The sequence below is a fragment of the Dasypus novemcinctus genome, chromosome 13 (genome assembly GCF_030445035.2).
Source record: "Dasypus novemcinctus isolate mDasNov1 chromosome 13, mDasNov1.1.hap2, whole genome shotgun sequence".
In the NCBI taxonomy this organism is placed as follows: domain Eukaryota; kingdom Metazoa; phylum Chordata; class Mammalia; order Cingulata; family Dasypodidae; genus Dasypus; species Dasypus novemcinctus.
Window position 1 is genome coordinate 82,585,401 of NC_080685.1, and position 27,599 is coordinate 82,612,999.

General features: G+C 44.2%; 1 protein-coding gene across 3 annotated transcripts; it reads left to right on the forward strand.

Annotated features, from left to right (window-relative positions):
* Positions 1 to 248: 248 nt before the first annotated feature.
* LHX9 (LIM homeobox 9) lies at positions 249 to 24,007 on the forward strand. 3 transcript variants are annotated; one of them, XM_058274920.1, is made up of 7 exons: positions 249 to 937; positions 1,181 to 1,252; positions 6,479 to 6,597; positions 8,561 to 8,763; positions 9,891 to 10,246; positions 16,183 to 16,385; positions 17,557 to 20,012. In XM_058274920.1, exons 2-7 carry the CDS (start codon positions 1,225 to 1,227, stop codon positions 17,812 to 17,814), a joined length of 1,167 nt encoding a protein of 388 aa, XP_058130903.1. In that variant the 5' UTR covers positions 249 to 937; positions 1,181 to 1,224; the 3' UTR covers positions 17,815 to 20,012. The 3 variants fall into 3 exon arrangements, with proteins under 3 accessions (XP_058130903.1, XP_058130902.1, XP_004476404.1); XM_058274919.1 differs by lacking the exon at positions 249 to 937 and having other exon boundaries at positions 1,009 to 1,252; XM_004476347.4 differs by lacking the exons at positions 249 to 937; positions 1,181 to 1,252; positions 17,557 to 20,012 and adding an exon at positions 20,468 to 24,007 and having other exon boundaries at positions 5,967 to 6,597.
* Positions 24,008 to 27,599: the final 3,592 nt, after the last annotated feature.

Below are 27,599 nucleotides of genomic sequence, written 5' to 3' on the forward strand. Positions count from 1 at the left end.
GCTCCCGGGGTGGCCTGGGGAGCCCCTCGGGAACCTGAGACCAGGTAACATCGCCCCCGCCGCGTCCAAGCCCCGGACTCCTTTCTGGTTGTTTCGGCTCGAAGACTTGTCTCCCAGGCTTTGAGTCCGGGTCCTCCCCCCCCCCCCCCCCCCAGGGTTAGTCACTACATTCACCCACCCACCCGGCCCCCCAGCGCGCGGGCGACCCGACTGCCTGCGAACGCCGCCCTCGGAGCGCCTCGGAGCTCAGAGTGCTTTCCAAAGTGCCCTGTTCCCGACGCCCGGCACCCGAGCGCCCAGAGGGAAGGAAGGACAGCGAGGGGAGGGCGGGGAGGTAGCGGGCAGCAATCAATGGCACAGCCCAGTGCCCCGCAGGAGCGACAGTCCATTCACCGTCTAGGCAGGCACCAGCTGGCGGCAGCGTCTTTAGGTGCCGGGGACGCGGAGGCAAGGGGCGGCTGGGGGGTGGCGAGCCCAGAGCGCGCCGCGGGGCTTCGGCCCCCGCGCTGCGCCCCCCCCACCCCCAGATGCTCTCGGCTTTATGAGGTTCGGTTACGGCCGAGTCCTCCATTAACACCTCCCCTGGTTATTGAGAGGCTGGAAGAGCTGAGCAGAGACTCAGAGCTGGTCTGGGGGCCCCGGCCAGCGTCTGGGCCCTCTGCCCACCCCCTACTCCTCCCCCTCCCAATTTGGAAGCATAAACAGAAAATAAAAGACAGGTGGAGGGAACTGTGGGTCAGAGGTGAAGGAGTCAGGTCAATTCCAAGAGGTAGAGGGAGAGAGAGATTAATTTCCACCAAAAGGTTTATTTATTCATTGTTTTGATTTACAGAGGGACCCTCGGTGAGACGCGGGGACCGGGCCGCACCTCTGATCGCCGCCTCCCGCCCTCCCTCGCCGAGGATCGGGTTTTGGGGGGGAACATCTGGACCACAAGGTAAGATCCCGATGGCGGGGGGGGGGGGGGGCGGGGTACCCTGACAGCGCAGTTTTCTGCCCTCTGTGTCCGCCGGGGCCGCGGGACGCCCCGGGGGTGTCTCGGAGTCCAGCTGGGCTCACAGCGGCTCCCTTACCTGAGGTCCGGCGGGAGGGGCCGTTGGGGAGCGCCCCACGGGGCGGGAGGAGGTTTGGGGGGTCCCGGGCAGCACCGCGATGCTGACGCGCGGCTTTTCCCTGCCAGAGCGTACACCGTTCCGGCGCGAGCAACTCCTTTTTACTCCAAGAATGCTGAACGGCACCACTCTAGAGGCAGGTGAGTCTTGGGCCAGGCCCCTTCTCGTTTTCTCAGCCCCTTTCTCGGGCCACTGTGTATATTGTGTGTGTGAGCACACACGTGTGCGCTCCTTTCACCGAGTGGACGAAGGGCGTGTATTTTGTCTTAAAGATTAAACTGCGCTTCGTCGGTTCGAAAAACAAACAGTGTGGTTCAGAATCTCCCGAGAGGATTGCTGGAGCCTCCCCTTGCCGCTCCCTTGAATGTCTGACTTTCCTCAGGATTCCGCGTCTGGGGCGCCGGGCGGAGGACCCTGAGCAGCTCCGCGGGGCTGCTGGGGGGTGGCGTGCCCCAGGAAGGGGTGAGGACGGAAAGAAGACACTTTCTCGCCGGTGCAAGGCTGAACTGGAAACCGGCTTCATTCACATGTTTTTGTTGTTCCATCCAAATCCTGCGCAGACATTTCTGCGCGTGATCTCGGTGGCAGCCGCGCCGGGACGTGTCCCTTCCTTCCTGGGGCGGCGGAGGGCCCAAGGCGCGGCAAATCTCGATGAAAGGGCTTCAGTTTGCGGGAGCTCGGCATTCTAGACTTGGCGGCCGCCCCCTTGGAAAAGAGCTCAGGGACCTTAGAGCACAGAGGTTTGAAGGGAGCACGCAGCAGGCAGGAGACTTTGCGGGAGCGGAGGATGGTGCCTGGGCATCCAGCACTTGGAAGAGCGGGGTCCTGGTCCGGGAGCCGCGCAGGGGAGCGGCGGGCAAAAGCGCGCAAGTGGGGCGCAGTCGCGAGCTGCAGTCGAATTCCCGGTGCCCCGCGCTCCGCTCGGCCCACTCCAGCCTGGTCCTGAAGGATGCACCCTTTGCAGGACCGAAGGAGGAATGCGCCCGTGCGGCAGTGCAGCTCTGGTCCTGTCAACTTCGTGGTGGGGATTTGCACATACAGAATCCCTGTTGTCACTTTCAAGAGAAAGGCCCTGGCACCTCTGGGCCATCCATTATCCACCCACCCAGCCCAGCCCAGCGGGCACACGGAATGCTCTGACTTTCCAGGAGGCGGTGTAGTGCTCACTATACTGCCAAAAGCAGGTCATTGTTCCAAGAGCTGCACCTTTCAGAACAAGAGGGCTGATCAGCCAGTTTATAGAGACGGAGGGAAAGGCGATCTCTGCTCTTTCAAAAAGGGCGTACATGGGCCACAAATTCATGGCCTTCAAAATTCTTGTCCAAAGAGACCTTGAGTTACCTGTGCTCCCAAGAGATGCAGTTTGCTGGGATTTTCATCTCTGAACCCTAATGCCTTCCTTGTCCCCTTGGTAAGGCCATGCATCCCATTACTTCCTCCTCTCCTTTCCTTTGGGATGTGCAGCTGTGCCCTAGCCTTTGCCCAGGTGGGCCTGTGGGAGACCGCCCCCTTGATCCAAGAGGGGATTCCAAGACCCCAACCTTCAATTTCCAACTCCTTTGCCCAGCTGGTGTCCAGCCCCTCCTGAAAGTGGCAATGGATTGCCTGTGCTTAACTGTGAGGAGGGCAGTGCCTGGCCAAGGAGCTGCTCCTAGCAGAGACTTGAATTCAGAAAGGAGACTTGAGATCCTGTCTGCTCCCGGCAGAGGGCTGGTGAGAGCCCAGTGCACCTGTCCCATTGAGAGAGGTGGAGGCTCAGTCCCAGGAACTGAGAAACTTTTATAGAGCACTCATGGCCATTCAGCCCTGAGCTGTGAGAGGGGAGAGAGCTTCCTGTCAGTGGGCTGCCAGGCCCCAGCTTCTCTGAAGGGAAGGTGAAAGGAACCAGAGCCACAAAGATACTCTCCTATTTACAGTGCATCCTTTAGGGTGAGGGGTAGCAAGGGGTGGAAACTTAGACATTCTCTCAGGGCTCCAAGACAAAAAGATTAAGACACGCCAGGTCACACACTCAATTTTAGGGGAAGACCCCCTCCCCCTTCCACTCTCCCCCCACCTCTGCCAGTGGACTTCCTTTTTAGAAACTGAGATGAGGCAGGGATGGAGGGATGAATGGGGAGTTTTTGCCCAGGTACTAGCATGTTCCCAAACTCCAGCAGTGTCTGCCTCACCACCAGCCTTCTGCTGACTTCCTACATTTGCTGAAAAGGAAGAATCCTGGAAGTTCACTTCTTTATGGGAAGTAGCTGATCCCACTGGGTGCAAGAATTTCTAGCTTGAGTTTATTAAGAAAGTAGGCATAGCTGAGGATTCAACCCTAAAGCAGATTGTAGAAAGTGCTCTGCTCGGCCTGTACCTTCTGCTAGATAATTAATAGAGATGTGTTGAATAGATGAAAGAATGAATGAATATTTGGAGGGATTATAGGACTTCTATGGTTGGTTTCCTTAGAGACTCTTCACAAAATTCTGGCGTTTTCCTAGATTTGTTTGTTACACTTTTTCTTCATGAACAGTCTCCAAAGATAACATTTCTTGCACAGAGGGAGTTATGCTCTGCAGTTGTTTGTTCTTGCTGAGAGGGACAAAACTCCACCAGCCAAACCCAATTCCAGATACCTGCATTTGGGGGTGGTGTGTGTGTGTGGGTTCAGCATCATAAATACAAAGCAGGTCCCTGGGGTTGAAGTCCCATACTTATTCTTTCCTTGGAACTTCCTTGGGATAATTGACTGATGTTCTTCTCCCACATCCTTCCTCTTTCTCCTCCCCTTCATCCCAGTGTTCTGAGTCCTGTTACCACTGACTTGTGAGAAGACAATCTCCCCCTTTTTGAGAGAGGACCTACTGTGTCTGAAAAGCCACTAGCCCCCAGCTTCTCTTCAGGGGCCTATTGCTGTGGGTGCTATGAGTTTGAAAAGCTTATTGATTTCCATCCAAAAGGACTAATTACATTGCTTACAGTAAATAGCAGCCCTGCTGTCCACTTGGGCTGCCAAGGGAGGGGGATGCCTCCAGCTTAGCTCACTTGATTGGCTTTGTTTTTGTATGAAATTGTGTTTTTATGAGCTGTATGCTGGTACCCGGAGGACCATAACAACACCCAGTCTGCAAATAGCATTATTTTCCAGCTGACTAAAAAGCGAGGGTGAAGCAGTAGGGTCTTAGGTTTCCTGAAGGAGGCACTCCAGCAACTTCAGAGAGCAATTCTTTGGGACAGGAAGTCAGGCTGCTGCACCAAGGGTGGCTTCCTCATTCCCTCCATTCCTTCCTCCCTTTCTTTTTGCCTCCCTGCCCCTCCTCCTCCCTCCTTCACTTTCTTCCTTCCTCTTCCCTCTTTCATTTCTTTATTCCTTCCTCTCATCCTTATTCCCCCCTCCCTTCCCTCTCCCGTCGTCCTTCCTTCTCAACTCCTCTCTCCCTGGCTTCCTTCTTCTTTCCCTCCCTCCCTTTCTCGCTTCTTCCCTCGATTTGTCCTTCTGGATTTGACTACAGTTCCCAGACGGGCTCCCCCGGGCGGAGGAAAGTGTGTCTGCCACCGGGCGGCTCCTCTGACTTCCGATCAGCAGGACACTGGCACCGCTGTTCCAGGGAAAGCCAGGCTGCGAGTGGTGGGAAACAGAGTCAGGCAGGACGGTGGAGAGAACCGGTTTCCTCCTCTCTCTGGTTAAAGCCAGGTTGGTTCCTGCCTCGCGCCCTGCCTGTGATCCCCTAGGGGGCCTCTGGCCATTTGAATGAATCGACAATATCAGAGTATTGTGGACACATTTTAATGGGGCCGGGGAGGAGCCGCCGCTAACGGGAACAGAGGGCGACAGAACAATCCAGCCTCTTGTGAGGCACAGGGCTGCCATTCTGCTTGTCAGCTCTCACCTTTCCCGCCTCCACAGCGAGGAGCCCCTTTCACACCCTCCGAAGTGTGTAGTGCACCCAGTGTTACTAGCCCTGTTCCTTGTAAGGGCAGTGAGAACAGCAGGCACTGATGAGCGCGCCTAGTCCAGGGCTGCAGGCGCCAGGCTTAGGGGACCACCCGAGCCGCTGCCCACGTTGACAAGTTTCAAGAGGGACTCCAGAATCGGCGGCAGTTTTCCTTCAAATCTGAATTGGGTAAGAAAACAAACCGCGGTGTAGTTGCATACCCACGCCTACAAGTCCACGCCCTGTGCCAAATAAAACAAAACAAACCTTTTTTTTTTTGCCAAAAGTAACCTCGAGAAACCCAAGTTCTCCAAGCATGCTTTCCTCTTTGGAGGATGCTCCAGCGCCTGATAGCGTCGCAGGCCCAAGGGGAGATGAGGCAAAGAGATGCCCTAGCAGACAGCTGCTTCTAAAATGTGAGCTGGGAAAGAGAGGTAGCGATGAACTCGCATTGTCTCGACTTCAGGGAACTGCTTGAATTTCTACCCAATATTGACTTATTTGGGGTGACAGTCTGGGCGGGCTGGGGTCTAGGAGGAGGAAACCCAAAGTTTGGAGCTGACATTCTGTGTGCACTGAGCCCAGGTTTTGGTCTTGAACTCGGGCTAGGGAGGCCTGCTCTCCGCCCCCTGCGTCCGGGTGGGGAAAATAAGGGCTCCTTTTCCCCATTTAAGATGTGACCACTGGGAACTCTAGCAAGGATGTCTGGTTGTGTGTGTGTGTGCGCGCGCGTGTGTTGGGGGGAGGTAAATGTCCTCTCCTCCCTCCCGCGCCTCTCCAACCCCCGCCCCTTTATAATGTTTGTCCCCGCTTGCCCATCACCAGGGGGTTGAGAGGAGTATGACAGGTCTTTGTTGTCTGAATAAAAATCCGTGGCAGCTCCGGGGAGAGAACTCCTCCTACTAAATTATCAAAAATGGGCTGGCTTTAGACTCTTAACAAATTGGACACAGCTCTGGCAGGAGCAGTCCCCAACCCAAGCTACAGGCACTGGGAACTTGTAGGCAGCCAGGGACCGCTGAAAATAGCACTTCGTTTTCTTTCTTTGTGCTCTAAACTATTTTCTTTCTTCACCAGATTTTGTTTTCCTCCCCCCGCCGCAGTTGTTTCCCATTAGTAACCCGATCTCTGAGAGCCGTAAGATTCGCCGTCTTCGCCTCCTTTCCCCTCTGCCCGTGTTTGTTTGTTTTCTGCCCATCTCCTTTAGGGAGCCGCTGGGGCATTTCCCCCCGCCCCTGGAACAACCCGATTTCCATTCTGCCTCTTCTTCCCTCTCTCTCTTCCTCCTGCCCTCTGTCCCCGAGCGTCTTCGTGCTACTCCACGGCGGCGCAGCCCTTCGCAGTCCCCTTCTGCTCCTTCACTCGGATGAGCTGAGCGTTCAGGGCGAGTGTATATGGAAATAGTGGGGTGCCGAGCAGAAGACAACTCGTGTCCTTTCCGCCCCCCAGCCATGCTCTTCCACGGGATCTCCGGAGGCCACATTCAAGGCATCATGGAGGAAATGGAGCGCCGATCCAAGACCGAGGCCCGTCTGGCCAAAGGCTCCCAACTCAACGGCCGCGACGCGGTAAGGAAGGGCCCGCAGCGGCCGCAGCCCCGCGTCCTGGCGCGCCTGTTCAGCCTCGCCTGGGTTCCCTGGTGGGCAGGGTTTGGGGGCCGCGCGGCACAGGGATGCCCGCTGTAGACTGGTGGGTGGCTTTCCTCGGGTCCGCCGAGGTCTGCGAGGCTAAGGAACGGCCCCCTTTCTGACTTGAAATGTCTGTGGTTCCGAGACCTCGAGCTCGCCACCCTCTGCTGCAGCTGTTTCGGAGCCTGCGGGGCGGGCCGGGAAAGGGAGGCAAGGGGCGCCTTCTCCGCAGACCCCCAAACTCCGGTCGCCTATGCCCCCCTTGACTCCTGGGCGCGTAGCGGAAAGGACTGGCAGCTCCGAGGGCGAGCTGGGCTCGGACACTCGGCGGACGGCGGGCAGTCGAAGCTTCTGGGTTAAGCTGGAGCTGGGGGAGGAGGGGTGGGCTTGTCTCTCTGTCGGATGATGAACTCGGGATGGACTCGGCGTGACTGAGCCATCGCCACTTCTCCAATTCTCCCCACGTCGGCTTTCGGCACCTCCAAACGCAGCGATTCTCGGGGTCTCTGGCTGCCCAACTCAGCCCCTCGAGCGAGAAGGGCTGCGTTCAGCTCCCGAGCCCGGCGGGTGTGTGTGCAGGAGAAAAGCAAACCCAAAGTCCGGAGGAGCGCGGCGCCGAGCCCAAGCGAGAGAACTCTTTCTAAGCCTTAAACGTGGCAATCAACTGTCATTGTTAGTTCTATTGATGATGATAAAAGCCATGTCCGCTTCATTAAGAAAACCAATTAGTAATCTTAGGGTTTTCGTTCCACTTATGAACTGGAGGGGGGGAAACTACAAGTCTCCGGAAATGATTTCATCCCTACAGAGATGTGTAGATTCTTTGCCGTCACACCAGGGATTGTTTCAAATACTGTAGTGTTAGCTGGGCCCACCGCTCTAACAGAGGCAGAGGTGTTTTGTGGTCCCGCCAAACAGCCGAATTGGTGGATGCTTTGACATTTACAAGGTGAATTCAGCGCGGGCTCCGGGTCGCAGTAAAGGGAGAGTGTTTCCTTTACTTTTCCAGGCCCACCAAGTTTCGTGAAGTCCAACTCTTTTCTGCTTTTGTCTTGAGGGAAATGTCCAGAGGTTAACTTCTTTCCCCCTTTTCCTATTATCCTGTTTTAAAACAAACAAACAAACAAACAACCCCAAAACAACACAAACCTGAATTTCCCGGAGGGACTGAGCTCGGCCTCCTTAAGCTCTGTTGGTGACGGAGAGGGCCGGGACTCAGGCGGGAAGCCTGGCTAAAGAGATTTTCAGGACAAAGATCCCCTGGGTATGTTGATGCCAGGGCAAGAGACTGTGTAGAGGAGTCCGGACAATGCATCATCCCCGGAACAGCTACTTTACACTCTTACTGAGAGCAAGACCAATGTCCCTGAAAATTAGGGAACTCCAGGATCTGCCGAATATATCGCACTCACACCAATGTCGACTAAATTATGGGCACGGAGATAATCTCTTCCTTTGAACTTCGACGCTGCCCCCTTAGAATTTAGAGAAATAGAATTCTAATACCGTTTGAGTTTAAAAACAATTTGTGCTCATTCAAATCTCCTTTCCCCTCTCCAGTAACAACTTCCGTTGTTTTATTTTGGATGCGTTGAAAACCACAATTTTCAGCTTTCGGGAACTCCCACCAAACTATAGTCAACGCGCTCCCAATCCTTTTTAAGAGGGGTTCTGGGTGGCCGGGGGTCTTATGTTAAGGGTAGTGAACGCTGGTTTAGAGGATGTAACTTAAAGAGAGCGAGCCTCAGAGCGAGAAACCTCCAACTCTGCCCAGGCGTTTGCCTTTGCGCTGTGACCCGGGACCCCCGCCCCGCTCCCCGCACGCCCGGGGCTCGCGCGCCCGCAGTACCCTGTATTGTGAGGCGCCTCCTGTCCTAAGCCGCGCCGTGTGCTTGCCTTGCAGGGCATGCCCCCGTTGAGCCCGGAGAAGCCCGCCCTGTGCGCCGGCTGCGGGGGCAAGATCTCGGACAGGTACTATCTGCTGGCGGTGGACAAGCAGTGGCACCTGAGGTGCCTGAAGTGCTGTGAATGTAAGCTGGCCCTCGAGTCTGAGCTCACCTGCTTCGCCAAGGACGGCAGCATTTACTGCAAGGAGGATTACTACAGGTACTCCCGTCCCTACCCGTCAGGACCCGGCACACCTGGCGGGGCCACCTGCCCCAGCCGGGGAGCCTCCCTCCGCCCCGCCTTTCGCTCCTTCGGGGTGCGGTTAACCACCCCGAGCCGGGAAAGTCTACGGGGCCTCTGCAGACGCCTTAAAGAGGCGGCCCGCTGGAAGGGTGCTGAGGCAGGGTGGGAGAGGCGCCCAAGGTCGAGAGCGTTCTCGGTGAATACCACGCGCTCCCGGCACTTCGTAGCTTGCTTGGGGGAACCTGAGGAAATCCGGGAAGGAGTAAAGGGACGTGCCTCTGTCACCTGGGACTTGAACGGTTTTTTCCGCCTCCTACGAACTGGACAAGATCCGCGCGGAGAACTGAACCAGCAGCCCGGGAAGCAGCAACCGGGTGTTAAAAGTTTTCGCCCGGGTAGCGCGAGAGCTTGTAAATGACCTTGATCGGGAATAAAGGCGGTTGCGAAAGAAACACAAGCCATTCGGTTCTATTGGGTTGGAACGGTCTCCGCTAGACTGGAGAGAAAACTCAGAGGCAGGGGTATTTATTGATTCTTTCCCATTTGTGTGTCTGGATTGGGAGACAGAAAACTATGTGCAGGTGACCTAACTCCGCTCTCAGCCCGAGCGGGAGAGACGGTTAGAAAATAATAACCCTTCCTTTACCAAATTGTCATTTTCCGACTCTGTGTTTTTTCTGAATGCTCTCACGCACACATCCAGCAACAACATTACCCTTAATTCATATAATGTTTTGTAGTCGATGAAGTGTCTTCATTTGACCTTACAATTTAATATTGATTCTTTCTACAGAGGTGTGAGTTAACTAGGGCAGGGTTGGCTTTTTGTTGTTTTATTTTAAATTTTCTCCACTTTACAGAGAAGGAAACTGAGGCACAGTTACCCGATTCTTCTGACCTTAATGCAAGGGTTCTTTGTCCTGGTTCACCAGAACGGGTCAATAAGCAAATAGAACCAAGGTCAAAGTGGGCCGGGTTCCTGCCTTCTGGACCCCGCCCTGGCCTCAGTCTAGAGCCGCTACAGACCAGACCAAGCCCCAGGCGCCGCGGGTGGGAGATGGCCCTGCCTCAACCAGTGCCCTGACTCGGCTGTTTCCTTCCAGAAGGTTCTCTGTGCAGAGATGTGCCCGCTGCCACCTTGGCATCTCCGCCTCGGAGATGGTCATGCGCGCCCGTGATTCTGTCTACCACCTGAGCTGCTTCACCTGCTCCACCTGCAACAAGACCCTGACCACGGGCGACCATTTCGGTATGAAGGACAGCCTGGTGTACTGCCGCGCCCACTTCGAGACCCTCTTGCAAGGGGAATACCCCCCGCAGCTGAGCTACACGGAGCTGGCGGCCAAGAGCGGCGGCTTGGCTCTGCCTTATTTCAACGGCACCGGCACGGTGCAGAAAGGGCGGCCCCGGAAGCGGAAAAGCCCGGCGCTGGGAGTGGATATCGTCAATTACAATTCAGGTTGGTCGCTACCCCCACCCGGCGCGCAGTCCGCGCCTCCAGCTGCGCAAAGGAGAATCCCTGTGGAGCTCCTTCCCTCGCCCAAGATCTGACTGCAAAAGAACGCAACGTTCCATTTTTCTCACCACCACAACCTCTCGCTAGCAAATAAGGTTTGGAGGGAGGGGGAGAGGAGGGGAGGGGGGAGGAAGAGAAACGGAGAGACAGAGACAGAGAGAGGGAGGGAGGGAGAAAAAAAAAAAAAAACACCCTTATTTGTGGCAGAAAACACATCTATAACCATTGGCGTGCAGTAACTTCCCCCAAACAGGCAGAGTCAAATCCTTGTTGCCCATTAGTTAATGAGCCCATTAGTTTCTGGCTCCCAGTTGGAGCAAAACAGCCTCAGGGCAATTCCTTTGTGGATGCCAAATTATAGATCCTGGAGGAGGTTTTCCTAAATACTGAAGAAAAAAAATCTTCAGAGGGAGCAGAGGCTGTGGTCACCAGCCCACAGTTAATCAGGAACACAGTTGGCAAGAGTGCTCAAAAACTGAATCCTTAATCTTGGAGAAAAGCGGCTTTGGGGATGGGAAACACCCTCTACGACAAGCTAGCTGGCTTGTGCTTTCCAGAGGTCAGGGTACTCATCCAGCCAGCCAGCTCATTCCCTGTGTGATAGACCATCCAGGCCCTCAGATCCCAGGCGAATGAGGAGAACCTCCAGGTCGGGCCCACTGAGGAGCTCTACTGGGGGTTCAGGCTGCTCTTCTGTCCTCCATTGGCCTCCCCTCTTAATTAAAAACAAAGTCAAGGCAACAGGTCAGAGAGCACACTTTCTTCCTTGCTTCAGGGCATGGCATCCATCATTTATCAACCTCTCACTCAAGCATCAATTTCCCATTGTTGATAGCTTGCCACCCCCCACCCCCATCCTTACCCTGGTATTTCTTGTTCAAAGGGTGAGTAAACATGAGGATGGTGAAGGGCTCTGTGAGTCCCAGCCACTGGGCAAGGGGTTATAAAGTACTGGCTAACTTTTGGGGGAGCTTAAGGGCTGGCTTGGCTGTTTTGGCTGGAAAACCCTGTAAGCAGGAAACTCAGGCAGTGGGAGACCATTCTGAGGGAAGGGACCTTGAGGACTTCATTGTGGCAATCCTGTGAGCCTCCCAGGTGCCCAACCAAAGCTTGCACAGCCCAGAGCACAGATTTTTGTCTGTTTTTCTCTTCCTGTCCCAAGAGCTTGATGTGGTACCTGACATTCAGTTGTTTCCCAAAGGTAAAGGTATGAGGTCCAGCTAGATAAGTGGTTTGCCCAAGGTCACACAGTCAGTGTGAATTAGTTGGAACTGAGAGTCCTGCTCTGAGAGTTTTTAGTGGGAAGCCATGCAGGGACAGCGAGTGGTCCCCCAGCCTTCTCCTGGGCTCCCTCCGGGGGTTCTCAGCGGATCTAGCTGAAGAGGAAGAATCCGTTCTGAACAGGCGCAGCAGGCGGCGTCCCAGGGAGCCCAGACGGGCTGCAGTCGGTCCTACAGGGTTTGTGCCAGGGTTGCTAGACCGAAGGAAAAGCACCGTTTGCCTGGCTGCAGATCCTACCGGGACGGGTTTGTGTACGGGCAGCGTGCATAGCCCCGGGTTTTGCCAACCTCCCCGCCGCGGGCCGCCTCCCCTCCCTTGGTTCTGCTGCGCGTGGGCAGAGGTTTTGGTTTGGGGCCACTTTGCCCAGCGCGCTTACTTTATCTTTTTTGATGTGTGGTCCCCGTGGCGGGACAGGCCGGCCCTAATTGTTTTTTTATTAATAGAAGATGACATCGGAATCTCAAGCCACTCACCCGGGCCCTAATTAGAAATGAGAGAGAGAGATTCTCACATAGTTAGGCACTATCGAGTCCTTTGCCTTTGAAGAGAGGGAATCCCAAAGTCTCTAGAAAGTCTGAAAGGTGGCGATTTCCAACTAGTGGCAAACATGACCTTTAGCTTCTTTACTGGCGTTAGCTGAATTTGGTTTCACCTTGGATATTTATATTAGAACGATCCAGGAAGCTTCAAGGACAGTAGAATTCAGCTTCTCAGAAGAGAACTGGAGAGAACAAATTTCTCAAAAGCAATGATAATCTCTTCCCCAGCCATTTAGGTCTTTAATTTGCAAATGAGTGTTGCTATAAGGCTATTGAGAAAGTTAATGCCCTCTAGTTCAAGAAGGAGGAAAAGAGCTGCTGAAGTCTCCCTAACCCAAAAAAGTTTGTAAATCACACCACTGCGGATGTGATGCCTCTTAACGTTCACCCCATCCTTTCTGATCTTTTCCAGAGATACTAGTAAACAGTACATATATATTTAAAGGCGAAAATAATCTAGAACTATTGGTTTAAAGATGCCTTACCAGACACTAACCCACTATTAAAAAAGTGTTTAGGAATCTAATGCCAGTTTATTACAAAACTAGTGAAAGAAATAACTCAGCAAATTAAAAACATGTTTAGTTCATTATTTTAGCCTTCTTTAGATATTATATTATCATCCTTGCTTAAAAGGTAAAATGGTCTCATAAAGGGTAGCACTGGTACTAATAAAACAAATATAATTACATACTGGTATGTTTTCAAACACATGTACACAAAGCATGTTTATGATTTAATAGACAGTCACAGAAGATGTGAAACTTTACAAAAGTTAATGCTTGACACAGAGCAAATGTCTTTTAATGAGAATATTCGTAATTTAGTTTATACCTCTTTGTGCAATATTTTAGAAAGAGATGTGGACATTTTATCTGGAATCCTAGATGGAAATAAAACCCTCCAGGGGTGGGAAGATTTAATTTTATGCGAGGCAACTCTTATTTAAGAAATTTAGCATTACTTTAGGGAATAAGTGTTTTCCTATTTTTCAAAATCTCCCTCTCTTGGGCTCTTCCTTCCCATCCAAACTGCTAAGGGTTCTGGTAGCTGTTAAATAAGCCTGGTACTGACCCCTAGTGGTCTCCCAGGGATCAGTTCGCTCACAGAAGGTTACCCACCTCCCCAATAGAAAACCTCTTTAGGATAGGTTATCATTTCATAAGTGACTGGAAAATAAAGTATTTAGATATTCTCATTAACTTCATATGTATGGCTGAATGCGTACCTACAAGTTGATGTTTAAGATTGTTGTAAGCGAGGTATCGTTTCACCTCGTAATTCAGGGAAAAAACACCTACAGCTTTACAAGTAGACCTGGGGAAACACAATCCCTTGCAAGTTTACATAACCTGTTGGGAGTTATCCATAAGTAATTTAGGATAATACAGTGAGTTGCTCTGTAGGAGAAGTAGATAGTTGTAGAAGTTGCATCCTCTAAATGCTCGCATAGTCACATAAAAATCATATATAATAATATCTGTTTAATTAGGCACTAACCTCATCTGTCTCCTTACATATTGAATTGTATTCTATTTGGAAACAAGCTCCACAATTTTGTTTAATGCCCTAAACTGCTCTGCTGAGTTTTAAATCAGCAATAATGGATACAGAGTGCATATTCAGGGAATATCAACGCTTACTGTCATGATTTTCCATAAACTTCACTTTAAAGACTAGTGGTCATATAGCTAGGTGAGGAATCATATTCACTTCTAAGAAATATTACTTTAAGGGAAGTTGGCTCAGGGTGTTATTTAAACACCAAGTTAAGTCTTCTACCCCAGGTGTAATATTCAATTTGATGGGTTGTTCAGGAAAAGTTGCCTGTTACTCCCATGCGACAGGAATGAAATCTTACTTAAAGAAGCCTCCAATGACTGAGGCGCACCTCTTTGGCTATTTTCCTGTGGGTAAATTTATAATCTGGTTGTGAAACATGGCTCAGTTTACTAGAGAGAACTATAGTTTTATAGTAAGTCATAAGATGCTATTTTATCCATTTGAGGATATGAAAGTGCAATTCTGTAGAATATTTGAACTTGACAAATTCTCATTGGGCTGAAATAAGGTAAAATGTAAAATATATTCTCTCTGTTATCTCTGGGCATATGTTAACCTTTCTGGTTGGGTTTAAGAAGTCTGTGTTCACTATTTGAATCTATATATCTGACTTGGATTCCACTTCAAGTTGATTTGATTTTACATTAATATTTTCTTGTAATTTTATTAATGAACAAAGCATTCAGAAAATCCTGATTGAATGCCTATTGAGTTCCTGGTCCTGTGCTAGGCTGTGGAGATTCAAAGGTGAATATGACATTCTCCTTTCCCTCAATGAACTCCCCTGTCCTTTTGCCAAGTGTGCACTCTTACTTATGTATCTTACAGAAATACAAACAAAGGAGACATTAGTTCTTGCCTAGGGTATTGCATTAGAGAGAATTTCTTGTTAACTGTGTTTTGTAATGCAGTTGACCCCTTGGTTGGTGAATGTAAAATTTCTATGCTTTGGTATATATACAAGTTGCTGAAAACATTTTTGAAAAGTAGTTTTAACCAGAGCATCCAAGGCAGATAACTTTTTTTTTTTTGTCAAACAATAAATTTTTTTAGTTAATATTTTATTTTACAGATAACATTTTAGTAAGCAGAATCAAGGAGCTAATATTCACAGATGCTTCACTTTCTTCAAGATTCAGGTTTCTTTCCCCCCTGGTGTTATGATCAAGGTTATTTTAGATATTCTGTTGTAATGCATTAAAATACAGGATGATCAAGTCTAAGTAAATCTCAGATAAAGATCTGAAGTAAGGATTTTAAGAGAAAATTGCTGTGCCCTTTCTGTAGTAAAGTTGGCTGAATCAGTAAATACTTAGCAAAATATTTTCATATTGTAAATCATGTTTCCATGTAGTTTATTGGAAATGATCTTTTAAATGGGCAGCTTTACAGCCTGGGGACAATGACTTTCAGACTGTTTTCAAAGGCTGGGTTGTTATGCCCCCGAGTGCTGAGGGGGGATTTGCAAGGGGAGAGAGGATTCCGCCCTCTCTGCCTGGCCAGCCAGAGGCGTAGCGTGCATCTCACTCACAAACATCTAGAGCAAAAGGGGCCAAGATCTGAGCCGAGACAGAAGCATCACCAATTTTCTGAACTGTGAGCTGTGGGGAGCGCTTCAGGCATGAACCAAGTGAAAAGTCTGGGTTCATTCTCTTTCAGAAATATTTATTGAAATTACAGCAAGGGAAAATATTTTCCTCCTGGTGTAGCTCTCTGTTAACCAGTTGTATCTAAAGGCCATTAAAATAATAATATTCCTGTGATTAGATAAGAAATCGCAAAAACTTGCGTTTCCTAACTTCTCTGGAAGTTAGAAATAAGTTCTAAAATGAAGTGCAAACGTCTTTTTAGAAGACTGATGGGGGTCAGTGAGAGGAAACAGGAAAAATTCCCCCATCTCCCCCCAAGATGGGGGGATACTTTTTTGGAATACCACAAAAGGCTAAAAACTTGAGCTGACTTTGTTCCTCACTTGATGGACTCTCAAAAACTTTCAGGCTTGAGAGATCTCAAATATTGCAGTTTTCCACATGCCCTACTACAACAACAAAAACAATACCTTCAAATAGTACATCTCATTCCACAAATGATAAAATGTGGAGTTTCTAAAAACTGTGTGTGAGAGGAGGGTGTTGGTATACATAAATTTATCAGAAAAGGTTTTTGTTGTTTTTTTCTCCTTTCTTGGCGGGCTCTCTCACTCATACTTTAGTCCTTTTGGTTTACTCATCTCTTGGTTTGTTTTTCTATAGACCATTAAGGAAAAGAGATGATTTATCTAATATTTTCTATTAGATAAACTTCAGTTGTGTCCACACTAACAGGCTAATTTGGCTGACTTTGGCAATCAACCTCTTTTTTTTGTCTAATTACTGCTTGTAATGGTATTGACAGCCTTTTTCACTTTTCCTTCCTTATCATTACATTACCCTGCAGGCCTTGATTTCAGCTCAGAGTTGCCACTGAGCAGTTGTTTGTTCACTGTTACCACAACAGGTTGTAACGAGAATGAAGCCGACCACCTGGACCGGGACCAACAGCCTTACCCCCCCTCACAGAAGACCAAGCGCATGCGAACCTCCTTCAAGCACCACCAGCTCCGGACCATGAAATCATACTTTGCCATCAACCACAACCCGGATGCCAAGGATCTCAAGCAGCTTGCTCAGAAAACAGGTCTGACCAAAAGAGTTTTGCAGGTAAGAAACCTCCATCATTCGCTGTGCATACATCTCCCTTTCCCTTGACAGTGAAAACAGTTCTCTTCCCTGTTTAGAGTGATATGGATATTTCTTGAACTTGGCTTCTCATTAGTTTATCTTAATTATCTCCCTAGAGGGCACACCTGAAATTTTAAGGGAGGCTTACTGGAGGGAACCCAAAGAGAGACCAGGGGTCTTTAAAAATGCAACCACATTCTCCCTTCAGATGGGCAGAGGGGTACCTCAAAGCCAGCACAGCTAGTCAAACATCAAATGCAGGTATTTTCATAAGCCCTGGCTCTAGAGACTTCCATTCACATTCGGCTCAGTGTCCAGACGTGGGGAGGGCGGGAGCCTGCTGGTGCTGTCTTCTTAACTTCAGCGAACTCTTGGCAGTCTCACTCACATGTTATGACTTTCCAAATTCAGGCCTACCCCTTTTACAACTCCGGAAGAGCCTAAAGTGTAGTTAGTGTGTCGGCAACCAATTGGAGCAAGGGTTTTTGCATCCTTAAACAATATTTAAAAACTCAATAGTGGGGGTTAATTCTGCTGCCTGATTGCTTCCCTGAACTCATTTTGGTGTCTCTATAAGAAGATACAGCTAATGGAACCATAGTGGTCACCTGCGATTCTCTCCCACATCTCAGCGACAAAGAGCAAGCCCTTTAAATTCTGCCAGCCGGTTAGGCCGCCTGGGGCTTGTGGCCCTGGAAGTTTTCCCTACAGAAGAGTGCTTTTTCCACTTCAGGCTTCCAAACATTCTGGAGTATGTTTCAATGTTCATTTCATATGAGTGATTCTTACTTTGAGATATTTTCCATGACCTTGCCTCTCCCCATTCTTAAATTCAGGAAGCAGGGTATATTTTTCACCCTTTTTCTACCTTTACTTCCATGGTATTTCCACTTAAGCATCAGTTTCCCAAGTGGTGCTGGAGTGGGGGGTTGGGTACGTGCAGTTGAGAGAGAATAGATCTACAGCATTACTTTAATTACTGTGACTGCTTTAAAAGAAAGTACCACCACCCCCCAAAAAAAACCAAAACAACCCTTCCCTCCCAAGGAAAATAATTATATTTAAAAGGAGAAATATATATCCAAAAAAGAAAGAAAAAGAAATATAAAAATAAACATCGGTAAAGAAATCAATTGGGATTGGTTTGCAGGTTTGGTTCCAAAACGCACGAGCCAAATTCAGAAGGAACCTTTTGCGGCAGGAGAATGGGGGTGTTGATAAAGCTGATGGCACGTCGCTTCCGGCCCCGCCCTCAGCAGACAGCGGCGCTCTCACTCCACCCGGCACTGCGACCACTTTAACAGACCTGACCAATCCCACTATCACTGTAGTGACAGCCGTGACCTCTAACATGGACAGCCACGAATCCGGAAGCCCCTCACAAACTACCTTAACGAACCTTTTCTAACATTGGATTTTTTTTTTTTTAATTCTTCCTCTTCTTTTCATTATTCTAATTATTATTATTTTATTATTTACAAGACTTTTTTTTTTCACCCACAAAATATTTGGGAAAGAAAAACAGCTTGGTGTGTAGCATCTGCAGCCACTTGGCAAATGAGTTTACAGTCTTGTCTCCTTTAAGTGAACATATTTTGTCTACAAACTGTATTTGGGTTTTTTTTCTTTAATTAATTAGGTCTTTCTGTCGGTGAGGGTGGTTTTGAATGATTCTAATAAGTGCCTCTTAAAATTGTACGTTACTTATTTCCAGAATCTCGAAGAAAAGAACGATTTGTTATGGGGAAATAATCATATTCCCAGTTAAATGATTGGGCTAATAATTAGATAGTTAACCAAACCATTATTTTTTGAGTCTTGCAATTGTGTGTGTGCTTGTGGAATTTTGCAAGTTTCACATTATTTCTTTAAATTGAAAGAAAAGTTTCAGTTAATTTATTACATGAATTGTCAATTCATATGAGGAATATGATTAAATGCAAACATTTAACCATAGCAATTTTAAATGTTAATGATTGATTGGGTGGGAACTCTATTCCAGGAATGTGACTTTTCCTTCTCTTGAGGATGTATACGCCAACAAAACTTTTTATTTAGTTATTTCCTTTTCAACATTTGAAAAATAAACTCCCTGTGTAGTCCTGAAAATTCCACATTTGATTTTGAAAATTTGCACTTTTAACCTCCAAAAGATAAAATTATAGCAGTGAAACCATTCCGTCCAAATTACTTTTTCCCCAGAGAAAATGGAAATAAGCAAAATATAATTTTTAAGAAGTTTAAGAAATAGGTTTAATAGAATTAATAGCTCAGTTGATTGGTTTCAGATTTACCATGGGATTGTGTTTGGCATTCTATATGAATAATGCCTTTTTTTTTTTTTTAAAGCAAATCGCTTAGTAGACTAATACCAACAATGCGAATTCTTTGGTTTTGTTTTGTTATACACTTTTTCGGCACAGGACGATATATGTGTCAGAATAAAAAAAGCCTTTTCTGACAGACGTTTGAAGTTATTTGTCTCTTACGAAAAAACAGCTCAGAAGCCTTGTGGATGCTGATCTGAATATATTTCCTAGTTTACAGTAGCATTTATTTTTCTTTTAATTTAAGCTAAAATCTTAATGGTCTGGGCAGTGGTGAATGTTCATCTATAAGCTTCTGTTGTAGTTAAATACCAATTAGATTGTGGATTTCCTTAAAAAAATAAAAAAAGAAGTCAAGATATATGTCTTGCTTTAGTGGATTGTTAAGAATAACTTTGCACATATTCTCCACTTTTTGGACCCCTTAAATCTCTTCTGGTGGTCGAAGTGGCTATGTAATAGATTTTAAAGGTGTCCTTCTGGCTGTATAAATGTGTGGTTACATATTGACAGTTCACTGCCCACATTAAAGTGCATTATTGTAACTTTTGCTCAGGGTCTTTAGAAAATTAGCACAGAAAGTAGCTTATTTTTTAAAAAAAGATGATGGAAGAGAAGTTAACACTGTAACAGAAGAAAGGTGTGATTGCCATTATATATTTAGCAAGTGTGGTTATCATCTTATATGGAGCTTAAATCTTGACTTTTCATATTTCTATTACATTTTGGGCATTTACCACTAACCAGACCAAACAACCTTGGTAAGGCTGAGATCTTATTATTACACTTTTACAGGTAAAATATTGATACTTATAAATTTTGTTCTTTGACAGAACAATATATGGTACTATAGATCTACTTTATTAAGTAGACTAATTATAACTCAGTTCTCCCATGTGCCTTATGATATAACTCGGAAGTAAGTTTGTGAAAAATCAGGATATATGTGTTGTTTGTTAAATTAACTGTTTTAAACCCTTTTGACACCTCACTAGTTTTGTACTGTTTTACCTCTTATTTCTGAAACTCTTTTTATGGTGTATCCTGTTAGAGGGGACAAACATGTCATAGAAAGCAGTTGTGCACTCTTTCAAATATAGTTGATAAATTCAATAACCTTATATATTGAGCTTCGTGTTTATAGTACAGTAAGTGGTCTAGCAAAATTGTCCATGTTTCTTTGTTTATTGATAAATGCATTGTATAGAAACTATCTCCCCTAAATATTTATGGACCAAACAATTGTGATATATCCTATTAAATTTGTGTGAATAAACCATTTTGAATCTAAGGAGTTTTATTTCCCATCAGTTTTATTTAAGATTTAACCCTACTAGTATGATTCTAATATCTATGTGTAAAAACCATTAAAATGGTCATACAAAATCTTTTAAAATATTCAAACATACATATAGTTTTAGATTTCCAAACTTTGGATTCATATTAAATGTACACACCATTGCATTTGCAATGTAGTTTAACCTATATTAACTTTAACATATATTTGCTTATAAAAAAGTAATGCCCCACTGATTTGACTCAGTCCAATTCTTAAAATAAAAAAAGATAACTAGCAGATAAAGTAATTGCATGAAAAATTATCCTAAATATGATTAAGATTAATGTTAGGTCTATTGAGCACAAATGGATATTTGTAACTCTAAATAGAAATTGCAGACCCCTAAAAGCCAAGTTGCTCTGTAGTTAATAAATTGTCACTATGATTTTTTTCAGGGAGAACAAATCTTGGGGCATTACAGCCAAACATCCCGACGTTTGAAAATTCCCTAAAGTATTAAAAGAAGGGGAAAAGTTTGATCGGAAATCCACTGCAGTGAAGACAAAGACAATATTAGGTTATGATAATCATACATTAAAAATCTATTATTCAGCCAAAAAAAAACAAAAACAAAACAAAACAGAAAATAGACAGAGACTTAAATGTCATTTACTGAATGTTAAAATTTCTCTTCTTTATGCTGTCTGACACAAATGAAAGCTTAAAATTATGTGATCTAAAACAAAATTAGGTAAACTATGTATAAACCAGAACAACATGAACGTTATATGCCCACCCCATATTTGAAGAAAATTATTATTGGAAAAGATCCCATACATTTGTCGAGCACAAGTAGTTGTAAAATAAAGTCCATAAACATTCATTTCACTTGCTTGCTAATGTATATTAGTCCTATCTGTTAATGACATTTTTCAATTGTAAATTCAAAGAAAAGTTATCACTCATTTAAGAGTACATAGGGATTAACACCCAGTAATTTTAGCATTATTGTTTATTTACTTCTTTTATAAACAGAAAACTCTGCATGCACTTTTACATCTGTCACCTCCAGTGTACATCTTTGTATGATGACTTATCTTTACTGTTTCTTGTATGATAAATAGCTTTCATTAATAAACATTTTATTTGATTGAGACATAGTTAACTTTATGTTAAACACACACTGTTGACATTAATTTTGAACACTGTCTTCAGAAGCAGCACAGCACATTTTCAACTTGAAACAGGAGAAAATCCAAACAAAATGATGAGGTTAAATTCTGGTAGTCTAGGATAAAGTTACTTACTTGGTTCTTAATTTTTCATGTCTTATTTTTATTTGTTGTATTCAACAGACATGTAATAAAAATAAAAACAAAGAAAACCCAAGTAGCAACAAATATAAACATCAGAATAAATTATCATGTAAAAAATTTCATCAACTTTCTTAGATTATTAGGGTAAAATTTATGGATCCACTATAAGTTTACATGTTTGCTATGCAATGAGATAATTTGTTGAAGTATACAAATATATTCTGAACTATGCAAAGATCCGATTTTTGCATAGTTCAAGTTACATATGATATTACAAGGAAAGGAGCAAGTGGAAAGTAAAACATGTTTAGGAATGGTTTTTTTTAATTGTTAAAGGGAATATTTGAAGAAAGAATTTTTAAACTATTCCTATTTAACTGTATATCCAAAGCATATGTTAAACAAATGAACATATAAAATACTTTCCAGAAAATTTTTCATGATGATGAAATTTTTATTATATACTAATGAACCCTGTGTAAATGATGTAACTTTTATGAATGACAGACATTAAATATTTCACTTACACATCTTCTCAGAATTTTGAATGCTTTCTTACATGCTTTCACTTTCTGAATCTTGAAAAGAAATGACAAAAAAGAGCAACTTAACTGCTAATAAAAAAAGCAATGCGCTATGACAAGCATACTATTTTGAGTGATCATGAGGCATGTTGATTTTGTCAGTAACTAGAATGTGTATGCCTCATTGAAACCTCATCCATGGCTGTGGCAACATAAATATATTTTCCAAAACATTTCAGCCAATTTATTCAAATCCTTGTCCTACAGCTCTGCCTTCTTTCCCTGCCCTGTCACCTATGGTAGTTGGGTTTAGAAATAATTTGGAACCTCGCCTGGTTTTACAGACCTTTAAACGTTTGTCTGGTATGTGAAATGCAGGAAGAAACCAAAGGGGAAAAGAACATAAACGAAATTAGCCATCTGAAAAAAATAATACAAATGTGAAACAGGCACATTTTTAAAAAGTAAAAGCGAGGAGCACTAATTATGTGAGTGGGAAGAGAAAAAGGCACACGATACAGAGTTGGAAGGACTAGCACTATTTCCCGTGATGTACAGCTGTCTTTGAGTCTGGGCAACTACACGCTTGTTTTTTGGCAGGGGATGGAGGAATGCAGACTTCTTAGTTAGGAGCAGGGCATTGAATTTTCATAGCTTTTGCCTGCCAAATGCCTGGGGTAATCTAACTTCTGGCAAATTGATCTTGGGCAAAAAAAAGCTTTACTGAGAGTGTCTGCAAGCTTTGATTGCGTAGCCATTTTAATGCTCATTTACATAGTGAGTAAGTTTTGGATACCTCAAGTAAGGATAAAGTTCCACATTAAAGGACCCAAAGCAAACACTTTTGAAAGCTTGGTGATATTTTGTCACCTAAGACGTTAATAGCTTTATTGAACCAAACCTTAATACAATCCAGTTTAAGAGAACTGTGCATTCTTTTATAATAACTTTTCTTTGGAGTCAAACCATGTTTTAAGCCACATATAACGATCATCTCATTCTCCATTGCAATGTGCCTGTAAGATGTATCTTGGTGGAAAGAGAAGTGGAAAGTTCTGGAATGGATAAGCAGGGGTCATGCCATCTAGGCCATCAAGAAGAATACTGGGGATAGTACCATTATTATAAAAATTTATATATAAACACATAATTTTGTTTGGAGTCTTGCTATTTAGTTTTCAATTTGCTGTAAACACTGCTAGCTGTACCTATAGAGAGTTTATGTTCTTTCAAGGTGATACCTTTCATATTTGATGGTCTCTAAACATCAGAGTAAAATAAGGATATGGGGACTTAGACCAAATTGGAGATAGGCATTGTATTTTTTTCCTGAAACTGGACATTTAGATAAACTCTGGATTGGCCATTTGGATCTATTTTATAATTTTAGTAATTGGGAACAAACTCTGAATATTCAAAAGAATAGGAACCCTGTAATGTAAAGCCACAGTGCTTTGATTTACAGCCAATGTAAAAAATAGGGATTATTTTCTTTCTGATGTGGTGTTGATTTTTAAAGCATTTTAATAATGCCTAGTCTGTTCTTATATTACATTTTGTCCAGAATAATTTAAACTTCTACCTTATTTTCAAGTAAATTATAATTCCAAATTAACATATTATTTTGAATACTCTCTGGGAAGATTTCCTTTTACTTTTATCTATTTCCATAGGAAAAAACAGTTCAGAACCATGCATGGTACTCTAAGAAAAGGTCTATGAATATGATGTAATTAGCAAAATAATTGATATAACTAAATTTCTTCTTAACAGTGTTGAAAAATCAGAATTGTTTTTAGCTAAAATTATTCCCCAATTTCAACATTTCTTTGTGAGTGTTAATATAGTAAAACCTCACTTATGGTGCATCACATCATGTTTTCTTCCCTTGGATTATTAATTTTTGCTTCTTTGTGCTGCATTTTATCTTGTGCTGAAATGATGAAAAACAGACAAGAATAAAGATTCATTACTAGCCATATGTAGAAAGTTCCTGGTGTGCATTTCTGTGTACTTTTCATCACATATTAGAATGGTCAGAAATGATTTTTCCTTTGGAATTTTATGTTTACACCTTGCATGATATTATAAATTGATCTGAAAAGAATAACTGGATACCTTATATGGTTATTTGAAAATAAAATTTGCTACAAATCAGATGCCCTGGTCTTTGTTGGCTCCTATTATGCATGAATATATGAATTTTTTTGGTACTATCACATGGATCAGAAAATATTAACCTCAAAGTATATTTAAATTTTCATTTATGACAAATATACAAATATGAAGAAATTCACAGGTGAGCTTGACTTTATTTAATCATTTGCATCCTACCTCTTTTCCTTTTCCAAAGCAGGAAAAAATTATGAAGGTCTATTAGCTTTAACTGTGACATTCAAAGGTTTTGACAGCTTGCATCACTTCAAGCCATGTTTATTATTCAGTAAACTTAAATTCTGTAAATGCCCTTTATCAAATGTGAGTTTTGTGAAGCACAAAGTTATTTTAGGATTTCAAGCAGCTGAAGTTTGATGGACTTTATGAATAAACAGTGGTTTTTCAGAAGAAATATATAGTGAAAATTATGTTAAAAATATCATTTGTGGCATTTTTACCCAATTGAACTAGGTGCTGTGCTGAAATTTTAAAGAGCTTGTAAAGAATCTCATAATGTTATGAAGTAAATAATTAAACAATGGTTATGTTAGTCATATAAATTGAGACAACTTATTTTATAAGTACAATTATACAGTTACTTTATTAATCGAATGCGGATCTTAGGTCTCCACCGAGGATGACAAGAAGATATATATTTCATAGAGTTCTAATATAGTTCTCTATTCAGTTTTCTTAAATTCACCACCATGAACCAATGTGTATGTGTGTGTGTGTGAGTCGTGTATATTTTCTTTTATATTAGAGAAGTCATGAGTTTACAGAACAGTCATGCACAAAATGCAGGGTTCCCATATATCACCCTATTACTAACACCTTGCATTAGTGTGGCACATTTGTTACAACTGAGGAAATCACATTTTTATCATTGTAACTAGTGTCCATGGTTTAACTTAGGGTTCACTGTATTGTGCAGTTCCATGGATTTTTTTTTTTTAAGTTTTATTCTGGTAACATATATGCAACCTAAAATTTCTCCTTTTAACCACATTCAAAGTGTAACTCAGTGCTGTTAATTGTGTTTAACATATTGTGCTACTGTCACAACCATCCTTTGCCAAAATTTTTCTATCATACCAAATAGAAACTGTATTTTAAGACTTATTCCCTACTCCCATCCCATCCCTTGGTAATTTACATTGTAGATTCTGACACTATGACTTTGCTTATTCTAATTACTTTATATCAGTGAGATCAGACAATTTGTCTCTTAGTTTCTGGCTTATTTCACTCAACATGATGTCCTCAAGGTTCATCCATCTTGTTTCATGTAACAGAACTTCATTCCTTTCTACAGGGGAATAATATTCCAGTGTATATATATAATACATTTGTTTATTCCTTGGTTGATGGACACTTGGGTTGCTGTCATCTTTTGACAATTGTGAATGATACAACTAGAACATGAATTTGCAAATATCTCTTTGAATCCCTGTTTTCCATTTTTGGCTATATACCTTGAAGTGGGATTGGCAGGCCACATGGTAATTTTTTTTTTTTTTAGGTACTGGGGACTGGGGATTGAACTGGGGGAAGCCAGCACTCAACCATGGACCACATTGACTTCCCTGAGTTGGGGTTTTTTTTTTTTTGCTTGTTGTTTTGTTTTTTGTTTTTTCAGGAGGCACTGGGAACTGAACCTGGGACCTCCCATGAGGGAGGCAGGAGCTCAACTGCCTGAGGCACATCTGCTATCCACATGGTAATTTTATACTTAACTTTCTAAGTAACTGCCAAACTGATTTCTACACAAAGTGGTGGGGCACAAGACCAACATGCAAAAATCAGTGTTTTTTAATGACTACTATTTTAAACATTTTCCATTTTTTTAATAGTAGCCATTCTAGTGAGTGTGAAAGGATATATCTTTGTGGTTTTGATTTGCATTTCCTTAGGGGCTAATGATGTTAGACATCTTTTCATTTGCTGTTTTTGACCATTAGTAGGTTGTTTTTGCAGAGATGTCAGTTAAAGTCTGTTGCCCATTTTTCAGTTGGGTTGTCTTTTTGTTGTCCAGTTGAAGAATATATGTAGAACATTAAACCCTTTTCATATACGTGCTTTCCAAGCATTTCCTCCCATTGTGTAGGTTGTTGTTTTACTTTCATGATAAAGTATTTTTTTTTAAAGCATGTTTTTTTTAAATTTTTATTTATTTATTTTTTTAAGATTTATTTATTTATTTAATTTCCCCCCCTCCCCTGGTTGTCTGTTCTTGGTGTCCACTCGCTGCGTCTTGTTTCTTTGTTCGCCTCTGTTGTCGTCAGCGGCAAGGGAAGTGTGGGCGGCGCCATTCCTGGACAGGCTGCACTTTCTTTTCATGCTGGGCAGCTTTCCTCAGGGGTGCACTCCTTGCGCGTGGGGCTCCCCCACGCGGGGGACACCCCTGCATGGCACGGCACTCCTTGTGCCCATCAGCACTGCGCATGGCCAGCTCCACACGGGTCAAGGAGGCCCGGGGTTTGAACCGCAGACCTCCCATGTGGTAGACGGACGCCCTAACCACTGGGCCAAAGTCCGTTTCCCGATAAAGTATTTTAAGATGCAAAAGTTTTACATTTTGATGAAATCCCATTTATTTGTTTCTTTTGCTGTTTGTGCTTTGAGTGTCAAGTCTAGGAAACCATTGCCTAACACTGGGTCCTGAAGGTGCTTCCTTATGTGTTCTTCTAGGAGTTTGATAGTTCTGACTCTTATAAAGTTATGTATTTGGTCCATTTTGAGTAGATTTTGCATATGGTGTGAGGTAGATGTAGGGGTCTACCTTCATTCTTTTTCAAATGTAGTTCCAGTTTTCCCAGCACCATTTGTTGAAGAGATATTCTTTCTCAAATGATTGGTCTTTGCCTTCTTGTAAAATATGTTAGCAAAAAATATGAGGGTTGATTTCTGAGCTCTCTATTCAATTCCATTGGTCTATATGTCTGTCTTTGCACCAGTGCCATGTTTTGCTTTCTTTTTAGGAGGTACTAGGGATTGAAACCAGAACCTTGTACATGGGAGGCAGGTGCTCAACCACAGCACTACATCTGCTCCTTACCGTGTTGTTTTGATTAGTGTGGCTTTGTAATAAGTTTAATATCAGGAAGTGTGAGTCTTCCAACTTCACTCTTCCTTTTCAAGATGGCATTGGGCATTTGGGGCCGCTTACCCTTCCATATATATTTGCTGATTGGCATTTCCATTTCTGCAAAGAAGATTGTTGAAACTTTGATTGGGGTTGCATTGAATCTGTAAACTACTTTGGGTAGAATTGATTTTTAAGAATATTTAGTCTTCCAATCCATATACACTTTAAAAAATTTTATTAATTTATCCCCCCCCCCCATTGTCTGCTCCCTGTGTCCATTTGCTGTGTGTTCTTCTGTGTCTGCTTGTCTTCTCTTTAGGTGACACTGAGAACTGATCCTGGGACCTTCCAGAGTGGGAATGAGGTGTTTAATCTTTTGTGCCACTTCAGCTCCTTGGTCTGCTGCTTCTCTTTTTGTCTTTCCTGTGTGTCTCTTTTTGTTGTGCCTTCTTGCTGTAACAGCTCTCTGCTCAGGCCAGCTCTCTACTCAGGTCGGCTTGCA